Here is a 13,106-nt window from a genome sequence, read left to right on the forward strand (position 1 = left end):
TGTGCAGAAATGTGCTGTTGCTTCTGTAATTACACCTAATAGTGATGTCAAGGTTTACTGGCATGCTGGATTACAGCCTTAGCCTTAAAAGTCCTGTTTCACCCTTGAGTAAAGCAAATCTGCCAAATTTTTCTGTCTACAATCACTCACATACCATATTTGACTACTTCATGTGGAAGTATTTAACTTGAAGGTCATTATATTTGTTATAATTCCCTCTCTGAACGTGATGCATCCAAGTAATGTTCATACAGTCATCTCTTGTATTCTCTGTCCCTCTGTTCCTTTTTCAGGCTGCCTGTTTCGCTGGGATTGGCTTCCTGTTCATGATAATGAGCCTCAGCTTTATCATCATTGACTGGACATCAGGCACCAGTAAAGCCAGCAGTGGTCACTAGACATCAGCTTCCATTGTATTTTTTTTTTTCAGGTTTTATATTGTTGATTTAGATCTGTGTTGTAATTTTACTGTTTTTACTTTGAATCATGTTTGATGTTGAAGATGCCCTATCTTTTTCCAGTGGAGAATATTGGCCCCGGAGTGTCGAGTTGAGGAAGTCTCTCTATTTTTCTCTCCTCTGCAAATACTCTTGCTCTGATGAGGTTATGTTGTACTGTACATCCTGCCAAACAGCGACTGCAGATCGAGGCCAGTAAACTTTCTTGGGAAGCTGATAGTGAATTTGATGAGAGGCCGAGTGCATAAAGATGGATGGGTACGCGTGGAGGCTGTGCCTTGTGAGAAGGATGTCCAAAAAATAACAGAGAGGCAACAATGTAGAGAGCTGCTGTCTTTATATACCTGTTGGTTTTGAGCATCTGCCTCCTTTTGCTTTCCATGTTGATCTATAATCTCTAAACAGCTACTTAGATTGTATCACACAATCTGAGCTGCCTCCCTTTTAACTGTTGAATGAAATTTATTGATAGATGATTATTTTATGATTTTTATGCCTATCATTATTATTATTATTTCTTATCTAAGTTATTGGAATAACTACATATTTTCCATTATGTGGAACAACAGAGGAACATTACAGCAAAAGCTGCTGCACAGGTGGAAGGACACGATTAAAGGAACAGTTCAACACTTTTGGACTTTGCTTTCTAGATGAAAAACTGAGAGCACACTCATGTCTGCACAGTAGAAATGTAGCTACAGCTAGTTAGTATAGCTTGGCATTTAAACAAAGTTGAACTGTTCCTTTACAGTGTGCTGCCTTCAGCTGCTCCTCTACTAACTTGTGCTGCTGCTGTTTATTTCGTGTTGCGGAGGCGTTAACACTCTCACAATTGACAGATCAGGGTGTGAAACCACAAACTATGCGGCACACTGAGCACATTAAACATAGCATTCCTACACAATATGATCTAGATGTATATTTTTATTATTAATCTCTACTTGATGAAAACCTCTGATGATGCACTGATGGAATGATCGTCAGTTAATGCTAACTGAGGCAATAAAATATCAGAGAGGCAGGTTTAAACAGGAGCATTTTAAATGGTTCTTGGGTGTCCAGATTACACACTATGTAAAAGTATGCCTATATTGTGCAAAGAGTCTTGCTTTTTTTCAGTATTACTGTGTAAATGACAGTTATAAATGGTACTGAAGACCTCATTCGTTGGATTGTACAGCTCTGAAAGAGAAGTAAAATGAAGAACAGTGAGTCCTCTCATTGAGCAGGGATGAATATTTACGTGAAAGATTTGATGTGTTGTTTCTGAGCATTTACTGGAAGTAATCAGAGATAACCAAAACATATGTATAAAACAACAACAACAACAGGGTCACTTCTCGAAGTGGTTAGTCACAGTTTGGCGTCTGTAAATATTTCTGTCTCCAGCACAAGATTGGTTCCTAACAGAAATGACAGACGTGGGATGTCTATCTTTAACAATCTTAAAAAAGTCGGCAGTTAGCAATAGCACTTTCCTTTAATAAGCACAACTTCTTGTAGCCAGTAATAAGGTGAAGCGCAAACAAGACATATTTGATATATGTGATTTAAGGGCACGTCCCTTTGTATGACTAAATCTTTACTCAATCTAATGTAGTTGATGAATTAGTAGCGTATCGATGGTTGTCAAACATTACTTGAAATTGTAACATTAAAGCTCCTGTAAGCCCCGCTGTGATCATTATTTCCCTCCTCTGGTTTGTTCTTTTGAAATACGACTAATTAATTGGATGTACTGTTGGAGGTTTTTTAAGTGTTTGTGTTGTTTAAAAAAAAGAATACATGGCTCCCACTGTATTTGAACTATTATACCTATATGCATTTTGTTGTGTCCTTTAACCTGAACCCGGATCAGAATTCAAGTGTCGGTCTTTTCCCATTATAGATAGATTGACTGTTGTTTTAAACTTCATGTTTAATGTTTATCCCGATGTATCAGTTGAATCTGATTCAGTGATAAAATGCAAGATGATTGTTTTTTCTTACATTTGTCTTTTATAGTCGGTGGTAAACCATGAGTGGTGTAGGTGGATCATGTCTGACTTCCATTGCTGCTTCTTGGCAGACAGTAACCTACTAACTTGGAGTTGTCAGTGAGTTGGTGTATTTGCCTACATTTCATTATTTTTAATGATAAATCCTTTTACACCAGACTACTTTAAGTGCTGTATGGGTACCTGAAAATGTGGTGGTGTCTGTTTGTTACACATCAAACCTCTTTTAATCCATTTTCATTCGATGATATCGAGTTATTTGGTTGTCTTTATGTATCTGTAAGCAGGGGAGTCATCTGAATCAGCCACTGGGGCATAACTTAGTGTTTGTTGTTGTTTAACTAATGCAGTGGTTATATTTATCCCTGGCTTCTTCTTCCTAGCTTGACCCTAATTTTTTGGCTGCATCGAGTCATTAAGTTATATAAAAAGAGTCTCATAAACAGTTCGCAAATGTTGCACACATGTAAAACCTCACAACATGCAAAAAAAAGAAAGAAAAACAAACACAGCAACAACATGAGGGGGATACACTATGTTAGTGGCTGATATAAGATGATCTCTGAGGACCTCTATTTAGTGTCGCTAGTCTCCCTCTTTGTGTGATTTATGGAAATATGTATGATTGAATAGTAACATATTAAATATTGACATCGGCCAGCATTTATAAATAATGTATATAAATGTATACCCTTTATATTCTATATTCATATCTAGTTTGTATAATGTAAATACCAATTAAAGTTTTAGTCCAATTAAAAAAATTATAAATGTAATCATTTTCAAAGTGCTTTTAAACCTTTTTGTCCTTCAATTCATGTCTATTTTCTTGTATCTCTATATATTTTAATATGTTGCTGGCAGTTATTGTACTGTAAACAATGTTGCAATAAAGATAATGGCGTAACATGACTTTGATCCTTCATCATCTTTTAGATTTGACGATCAGGAGTCTACTTTTGTTTTTGGCTCCTAATGTTCACCATCTCATCAAATGCATTTCAACTTTTATTTGGTAAATGTCCAGCATCAGTAATTCTTCACCTTTTTCATCAGACTCACCCCCACAGGAATGTCAGGTGGATTTCAGTGAAATGCTTGCATTCTGGGAATATGAATAAATAATGCAGACATTAATTGGGTGTATCCAATTGTATACAAAATGTGGACGACTAAGCAGAATACCAATAGCTTTGAATGAACCGGTATGGCTGTGTAAGCTGCATGTAAGTGGAATTTTTGAGCAAAAATGTGCCATGTGATCACATATGTAGTTGCATGTTTCATGTATTCTTAAGATAGCCCACAAGGTGACACTGTCGAGTTGTGATAAAAATTCTCTCTGGCACAATCGGTGGTCCTGCAATGCAACACAGAGGAAAGGCTTTACAGAGAGTCTACTTGAAATATTAACTATCACATTTGAGTTTATTTTGAATCTCAGTTTTGACCTCACTCTGTCTATGTTTATTCCAATACTTTATATTTTAAATATTGGCCTTAGTTATTTACATAGGCTAATTTGTATCACAAATACTAACACAGTGTCCACTAACACCATGTTTAAAAAATACTAATAATGAAGCTTTTGTAGCTGAAATTTCTGCATCAACTTAATGCATATACCCACTGCTTTGGGCCCATTGTATTAACCTATAACAGCTTATAATTTCCTCCTTCACTAGTATTTGACACTTTATAATGCATTTTTCTTTGGTATTTTTAAATTATAGTATATGTTGCAATTTATTGTACATTTTCTACTTTAGTACATTTTCGTATTTGTTATTTATTTGTATTGTGGTGGGGTTCACTTTACTCTTTCTGTTTGCTACTGTAACAATAGAATTTTTTCCTTTGGGGATCAATAAAGTATTTCTGTTCTATTCTATTCTATTCTATTCTATTCTATTCTAATACTTTATTGATCCTCATAGGGAAATTGCTTATGTTACAGTTACTTCCATTCAAAGTCAGAAATGTAAACAGACAAAAATATATAGAAAAATATAGGTAGAAAAATATGTCCTAAAATACAAACAAAAGTAGACAAATATAACCTGAAAATATAAACATAGGTCGAAAAATGTGTTCTAAAAATATAAACATAAGTAGAAAAATATGACCTCAAAATATAAACACAAGTAGAAACAGTATAAACATAAGTGTAAAATGTGCTTTTCCTAAGAAAATGAAGTCTAAATATACAGTGCAATAACTAGTGCGTTACCGGACAGAGATGCATAGTTATTGTGCCAAGTTATTGCAATTCTAGTCTATTCTAAAAATATGTAAATGCTCTCTTATCATTGGTCAAGTATCATATAAACTTCGATTTAGCCACTGTTATTCATGTAACCTGAACCCTGCAGGTCTGTGAAAGCAGCAGCCCTCTTTCACTACATTACCCATGATGCCCTGGAAGTGGGCGGTTATGTTCTTATTCTCCCCCTCCGGTGGACGTTGGCTCTGCTGCTGTTGGCCTGGGAGGTGACGGCGCTGTCTCGCTGTTTGGCAGAGGGGAACTTCAAGCGTCTTCGGGTGTGGCTTCAAACGTGATAAATCTCAACGCGGGGTAAAGAATGCGTACCAGCAAAACGGATTAAAACACAAAAAACACACACAACCAGCAGCGAAGGAAAACATCCCGTGAAGAAGAAGAAGAAGTGGTGAGTGTGTGTCCGGTACTCCGGCAACAGCGGCAGGAATCTGTGAGCTCCGTTTTCAACAGCTGGAATACTTTTTTTTGCCCAACTTCGTGGCTCGTTTTCGTGTCTTTAAATGTTCCGCTGTAAGGACTAAAGCTAAAAAAGTCAACTTCCTTCGAAAAAAGTTTCTTTTCGGTCGCTGGACAACTTCACTCCCGCAGAAAACAAACAAATGCAGACCAACTGACTGAAGCAACCGAGCGAGCGTTTGGGAATTTCGTACGTTAGCTAGAAACCCAAGTTCACATCGTTAAAGGAAATAGTTTGTGATTTTCGCTCCTTAACACCGTCACAAGAAAAAAAAGGGGAAGTCGCCTTACTCAACTTCAACTGCAAAGACGAGGGTTTCGGACTGAGCCGTGAATTGTAATTATTTTTTCCCAGGTGATATTTTGCCACTAAAGCAGCAGACCTGAAGCGCGCACTGGGAACCATGGGTTGTACGGTTAGTCAGGAAGACAAAGCCGCGGCCGAGAGGTCTAAAATGATTGATAAAAACCTGCGAGAAGATGGAGAGAAGGCGGCCAGAGAAGTGAAACTGCTGCTGCTGGGTGAGTTTCTCTGTCACAACACTGACACTGGCTTGCAAAAGTGCCACATGTAAGGCTGCAGACCAATTATGCAACCTGCTTGAAAGGCGTTGACACAAGGGTAGGAAGTCTAATATTTTAGCCATGACTATCCAATGTGCTCTTCAGCCCCATCCAACACACACACACACACACACACAGACACAGAAGCTCGTTGAATCCCTGAAAAGACAAACGTGGCAGCAGTAATGCCACAAAGTGTGAAGGCAGTCCAGAAAACTTCATCCAAAGTGTGAAATGTTAGCATAACATGTGTGCTTTGCCTTCAGTGTCACAGCTGCTTTGACACAAACATACCGCCCTGTGCTTCTGTCAGTGCTTGGGAAAGTTTTGACTAAAAACAGCCCTCTGTGGAAATTATAGGAGCCAATTTCACAACCCCACAGAGTGTGAGCATTATTGTTTGGCCAGTTGCGGTGGGATGGTCAGAAGAGGCAGCTTAAAGTTCACACACGTTTCCTCTCAGCAGGAACTGGGCTCAGAGGTCAGACATGGCAGAGTCTGGTTGATAATTAGGGGGCTGGCGTTTTGATAGAGAGCGAACAGCGCTGACTGTTCTCAGCACTAGCTGGAGCACACACATACATGCACACAACACAACTGATTTAGGGAATGATTTTTTCCCAGGCTTTTAAATGACTTCCCTCCTTTTTGTAGCTGTCAGTGTTCCGAGTTGGGCATGCTGCATGCCACTATCGGACATGTTGCTGCTGTCTACAGATTCCTTTACTGTCAAAGCCATACGAAACTCTTGCCTTTTGGAGGATTTTCTTGCAAAGACTATTTTCTTTTTCACCCTCCAAGGACATTTTAAGTAGCTCGAAAGTGATGGAAATATAACCTGTGGTGAAAAATCTTATTTTAGGGGTAAAGTCACCAAACTTTTAAAGCAAGATTTGACCGGTGATGCTAAACATACAGTTCCTATATCCCGATGACCACTGAAATTGCAGTTTTGACTCTCTCCTCATTCGTTTAGATAAGAATCTGATCTTGTTGGCCGAAAATAACTGCATAAGGATGTTACCAAAATGGCTGTCGAGTGGCAAGACCTGCCTATAAGGACTTTAGCCAAAGCCAAAGAAACATCACCAGCAACAATGATTAAAAAATAAATGAGAATAATAAGTGACTTTTTTTTTTTTCAACCACTGGGCTTTTCCTTTGCTAATATGGTCAGAAATAACAGGGAAAAGAATAGTTGTTCATCAAATAAGGTAACAGACACTGCATTTCCTGTATGTGTTCACAAATCATGCTTGCTGTGATGTGTAATCAAACCCCAAAGATGGATCCTTAGCTCAGAAAACCCCTGTTTTAGGTTTACTTTACACTTGCTAACTCAACAAATATACAGCTTTCTGTACATTCTCCAGTCTGTACTTAACAGCCAGTTCAGAGATTCATAAACTGAGGATTTAACAGTTTTCATTGGCTGTGTAATCTGTAGTGCATATGAATGAAAAGTTGACATCATTAAGTTCTTGCATCTGTGATATATTTTGTCTCATGCTCATTTCTTTACACCCCAGATGCCAGGGACCCAGCACAACATTGTTTTTACACTAATAGTGAGTTTTTTGTGAAAGAGGTTTTGTTGAAGACACATGGCTGAACTTATGGTCGTATTAAAGCCTGATATGGATCTATTGAGAAGAAGAATCTCAGTCAATTTGAAATACTTTTAAGGTCTTTTTCTCTGCATAAAATAACTGCAATAAAAAATAATACTGTGAATTAATTAATACTGAAGCGGCACATTTTCAGGAACGTAATCTCACAGAATGTCAAGTATGGCCCAATTAACTGAAAACAAATGTGACTGCTTGTTGGTGTAAGTGCAACATTTTTCTCTTATTTAATTTTGCACCATTTGCCGGTATTCTTGTTTCTTTTCTTTAGTGTGTTTTAATTTGAAAGACTGTGGTATTTTAAAGGTGTTTAGTAGTCTATATGGTTATTGTATTTTGCAGCAGTTCATGTTGATCGTAGAATCACAAAATTAATTTGTTGTCATCTGTCTGGACAGAGCACAGAAGATTGTGCTTCAGGAACACATGCTGTGTTTTTCTCTCCCGGTTCCTTGAAGAGAGATGGCTGGTCGTTAAGTTGTGCCCCTGGTTAGAAGGCTAATTACATACTATGCTCTATACAGCAGGTTTCATATCAGTAATTACCATCCGGTGCAGTGTGTGAGGGTTGAGGGGAATTATAGCAGAGGTCTGAATCTGAAGCAAAGGTTCGGGAATTTGTGCGTGAAGACTGCATCATGCAAATAAGACTTTTCCCTTTACTTGTGCAATTTGAAAAACATGCCACAGCATGTTAAAGCTGACCTGGCTGGATATGAACAATTTTTCTGCAAAAAATGAATTTTACACTCCAGTTATCTGAAGCGTAAATACAATGCAAATTTCATACCCTGATGTAGGTCTGTTTTCTTTTCTTTTTTCCTGTGCCGGTGGACCAATCTTAATGACAGTTGCATTTTAATGGATTATTCTTTCTGCAAACATGCAATCAATTGACTTAAGAATGCATTGTTGCAGCTTGCAGTCGTAGCTGAAATAATGGTGTATAGTGACTAGACAGATTGCGTGATTGTGGTGCGACATCCTTCCAGAGGTGTCACATCCCACCTCCAGGTATGCGTTTTAGCTATGTGCTGCCGTAGTATCTGTTGGAGCATCTGAGAATAATCTCACTGCGTCCTTTATGGCATGCAAGAAAGCTGAACTGTAGTCTCATGTGCCTCTTAAAGCAAACACTACAGACTCTTAAGGTGAGCTTTAGGGGTTATGTTGAAGTCAGACTCCCGTTTCTAGTTGTACACAGAGACGGAAATGATGAGTCTCTCTTTGAATCAACTCTGAATCACTGCCTTCATTGAACGAGCTCAGGAAGTCTCGCCACCAAAAGCCTGTTTCAAATGTTGGCTCTTTTGCATTTTACCTAGTGTAAACAGACAAATGCAATTAGACATTTCCATGGTTTCTCTAATTATGCCTTACCAAAGGGAAGGCTGTATTAGATTGTTTTGTCTTGTTAGTTGTCCCCAGAGAAAGCCATTAGTTAATGTAGCAAGGAGGACTTCATGTCGTTGAGGCGTAAGCCTTCATTAACAGGAAGCATTTATTCACAAGCTTCCCTACTGATTCTAATCTTTGATTGACATTTAATCTTCTTGTCCTCAACAAATATGTTGCTGCTCATTTGAGTTAATTTTCTGTCTTCTTTGATGAACTAACCTTTTTTTAAAGCTCAGCACAAATGAAAAGTTCCCCTTGGCAGCATGTCCTATTGAAACTGTGAGAACAGCAACATTGTAGGAAATACCTCTGAATGATTCACTGTGAGCACTGTAAATATACGCGCACACACTTCAGTCCTAATAGACTTAATTCTACATAAACACATTTACTCAGAGGCCTGACAAGCAGTGCTGTTATGTAAATACATTGGCACACTGAAGCCATGCGTGCAGCCTGTGGGCACAGTAGAAAGACATCTACTTCTAACGCAAATACATAGACATTGTACTAAAAATATCTTCAATATGTGTACACATGTGTAGTGGTATACAGCCTTCCCACCAACAGCTGTCAGCATGACTAGGCAGAGGTGATAAATGAAGAAAAATACCATTTTATTGGGCTGTGACTGAGAAATGCTGATGGTGTTCTCAGAAGAGAAATAGTTTGGTCTATTTCAAACCTTGAAAACAACTGATACAGCAGCACTGTTGTTTTTTGCCACTGAGGATAGTGGGCTTGTTGTTGTATGGCATGGTATTTAAGGCATGTATGGTGCTACACATTACAAACTCAGTTTATGACGTGGTTGTTCCTACAGTGTTGTATTGGTCTGGATTCTGTTTACCAGCTCCTTGTGGTTATAACACGACTGCCACATGTAGCAATGCAAGGCTGACATACAGTTTAGCTTGCGGCTAGTTTTATTCAGTCACCATATGAAATGCAAAACCTAAACCAAAGTCAGCAGCCGCATTACATTACTTATGCCACAGGATGGGAAATATGCTGGTAAAGTTTTCAGACAATGTATTTATGTGTGTGTGTGGAGAGGGAATGTATAGAGAAGCTTGCACAATTATTTAAATTTTTTGCTAAACACCGGACATTACTACAAATTATATTGAATGCTTTAGCCACAGAAAAAAAAGATAAAATCACATGTGATAAGAAACTTTATGTTTCTCTTTCACATCTGGCCTCTGCCGTGTGCGTGAACATGATCTCTCATTAGTCTGAATACTTTGCCTAAGCCATGTAGCTGTTATTGGATAATATGGGCTTCAACAATACAATCTGTGAAGATAACTTTGAATGGCGGATATTATGAATTCTTCTTAGGTGACAAATATGAAGTAAGTGCCATATAGATACGAGCAGATGGTAGCAGCTGATTCAAGTTGATTTTTGCCACTGTTAAGTGTTTCTACACCTCTACCGGTATACTTACTTAATGACTTTATTCACAACATGTCCCTTGTGATCTGTGTGCAAATATCACTTTTCAGTAGTGAATAACTTGTCAATAGTAAATAACACTTTGGTCAGCACTACTTCCCTGACTGTTGCTGTTAATGCTCTACCAGTGGCATGTTGTACAATTAACACTGCAATTTCTGTGTCATGCCTGTTCCAAGTTTTTCAGTTATCCTGTCCACATGAAATAAAATTCTTTTGTATTTTCATTCAAACTTTGTCCATTTGGACAGGCTGTGCTGAGTTTGCTATTTACACCAGGCTAACATTTAGCCACAGCTGTCCCCACCTATCTGAGGAAAGTATTGCCTCTCTAATGACAGTAGCCTGTATAGAGTCTGCTGATGTAGTTGTGCTACAGGGAACCGTTTTAAACAAGTGCTGATGGTATCTGGCAACAGAAATTTTTCCTTGCAGACATTTCATAGCAGGATGGGTGTAATGAATAATATTAATGAACTCTGCATTCCACTTAAGGGAGGACATGGTTTTGTGTGTGCTGGTTTGCTGAAATAGCTTAATGGAACTGGCCACAGTTATTTCATATTTTATTAAAATATTGCATATTTTTCTACTTCATGGCTAAATATCAGCATTATTATCCATAAGTAGCCTCAAATACAACACAGTTATATTTTCGTAATTTGCCTCAAGTTGAACCTAAATTGAATTTTGCAATGTACGAGCTGTTGCTTGCAGGCAGGACATGTTTAAATTTCCATGATTCTTTCAAATGGAATCCAACATGCCACTGTAGGGCTGACCAACTTGAAACTTTTTAATAAGTGTTTATAAGTAATTTTATGCGAGACTGATTAGTATAGCAGCTGTAATAATGTTGTGAAATTAGAGCCTCTCTATCGTGTCTCGAGTGGAGTTTCCTGGAATCTGGTCTTACAGTTATTGTCATATCACCTGAACTGAGGTTTGACCACAGACCCATCAGATAGACTTCTAATATGAAAATGAGGTTTGTACTTTCTGTAACTGTACACTAAAAACTCAGTTGTGGTACATACTGTACTGCACTATACTGTAAATGTTACGCTTATAACTAATACACAAATTGAGCTTCTGAATATATAAACAAATGTTTTTACTGAATTGAGTTGAATGAGAATTCAATTATCTTCATTCAACAAATACAGAACTAAACAATGTGTAACATTATGGTTATTTCAGTTGTGCGACGAAAAGACAGACAAATTTTATTAGATTGTTCCCACTGTCACACACTCTCAAAGGCAGTCACTTCCTGTGGGTTTCAGGTGTACAAACGCTCTCTTAAATGTTTTGATTAACTAACTTTCCCCAAGCTTGCTACTGCAGACGCAGTATTGATCATAGAGTGAGGCTACCATTTGTGAAAGCTGGGAAACCTGAGCTTTTGCCACTGTGCTATTAGAGATCTGAAGCCTCCCTCTGATCTGATCCCATTATTATCTTTTTTGCCAGTTGGTGATTATTGTGTTTGACTGCTTTGCAAAATGCTGTAAAGCCTCCTCTGTCAGTCCTAAATCCTTTTTCATTTGCTCCTGTACCTCTGCAGGTTTCTGGAATGTAATTAGAAAGACAGAAAAAATCTACTTCACTGGTGTTAAATATGTTTAAAAGTTTTAGTAATACGAAACTAACATAGAATGAGTTCTTCCCTTAATATTAGAGAATTGTAATAGCATGCAGTGCATCTTGTGTCGAATTAGAGTTAGGTTTTAGTAGCCCAAACTGAAGTCTTCATTGCAGTCAACTATTTACTGAACGTAGTCATGTTTGATGACTGCACAAGGTGACACATTCCACCGCTGGTCAGTCCTGCAGAGACGCCAAGTGCCTCCCTCTTATTAAAGTCGGTGGCAGTGCTTTAGTGGGTGTCAGGTGAAATTACAGTTTGCTCATTATGTAGAGCTGGGTTTCTCTGTAGAATACTAGTCAGACTGGCCTGTTCCACAGGAGTAAACGGCTGTTTGCAGTACCTTCCATGACAGCAGAGTGACACTTTCACAGCTCTCCAATAAAAGCTTATCTGAACATCAGCTTCATAGCAGCTTAATTGCAACTGAGAGATAGTGACAGAATTGTGGCAATTCGATTTATCAAATTAGCTCCTGCTCTATGTTTTAGGTGACTTGACCTTGTTTACTCAACAGTCCACACCACAGTGCTACCCAATTAGCTGTATGACGCACTGGATGGAAGATCTGTGAATGTGTATGTGAAGGAGCTGAATATCCTGCAATTATTGAGAGAGCTCTGAAGATAAAGCCCGCTCCTGCAGACTGCATGTCTCAGTGCAGGTCCACAGGGACTAGGCTACACTATCCTCACTGCTCTGGAAATGGTGATAGCTTAGAAAATCCTCTACCACTGCCTCAATCCCTACCTCTCTCCACAGCTCATATCTCTGCTGTATTCTGACGCTTCCTGCTGTTTCGCGAAACCACTAGAGTAGCATAAAGGTCAATATTTTAGTTTGGAAGGAAAGACAGTTTGCACATTTTTGTTTTTTTGATGTGTCAAGAGTGAAGTGAAGACATACAACCACATCAAGAGCTTAATTTTCTGTGCACGCCCACTATATCTGATAAATTGTGCTGAAGGGGGAAGTAGGTACTGCTGCATGTCGGCCTGCAGACAATCCAGAACAGACACAGGAATTAAGCATTTCGCAACAGTTCCTGACAGACAGAAAAAGATAGAAGCTTTGATAGAGGATGTGTAGAATAAGTTGCCTGAAACCTTTTTTTCTCAAACGATCATTTCACCCAATTTACATAAAAAAAGAGAAGCATTTGATTTAATCGAAAGGACATCTAGCCATGTAGATACTGTTTTGTCTTGTAGA

At 38.4% G+C, this 13,106-nt stretch overlaps 2 protein-coding genes across 3 annotated transcripts in view; both read left to right on the forward strand.

The window, feature by feature from the left end:
- Positions 1-3,370, forward strand: part of LOC110949900 (sodium-coupled neutral amino acid transporter 3-like) — a 49,876-nt gene extending 46,506 nt beyond the window's left edge. For both annotated transcript variants that reach the window (XM_022192216.2, XM_022192217.2), the window contains one exon: positions 294-3,370. In XM_022192216.2, coding sequence (XP_022047908.1) covers positions 294-398 — 105 coding nt within the window. In that variant the 3' untranslated portion in view covers positions 399-3,370. The remainder of the gene's footprint in view (positions 1-293) is intronic.
- A 1,545-nt stretch (positions 3,371-4,915) lies between these two features.
- The window catches only part of LOC110949899 (guanine nucleotide-binding protein G(i) subunit alpha-2-like), a 60,265-nt gene continuing 52,074 nt past the window's right edge, over positions 4,916-13,106 (forward strand). The window contains exons 1-2 of the mRNA XM_022192214.2: positions 4,916-5,127; positions 5,551-5,717. Of these exons, the coding sequence (XP_022047906.1) occupies positions 5,600-5,717 (118 nt within the window). The 5' untranslated portion in view covers positions 4,916-5,127; positions 5,551-5,599. The remainder of the gene's footprint in view (positions 5,128-5,550; positions 5,718-13,106) is intronic.

This window comes from Acanthochromis polyacanthus, chromosome 5 (genome assembly GCF_021347895.1).
Source record: "Acanthochromis polyacanthus isolate Apoly-LR-REF ecotype Palm Island chromosome 5, KAUST_Apoly_ChrSc, whole genome shotgun sequence".
Lineage (NCBI taxonomy): Eukaryota > Metazoa > Chordata > Actinopteri > Pomacentridae > Acanthochromis > Acanthochromis polyacanthus.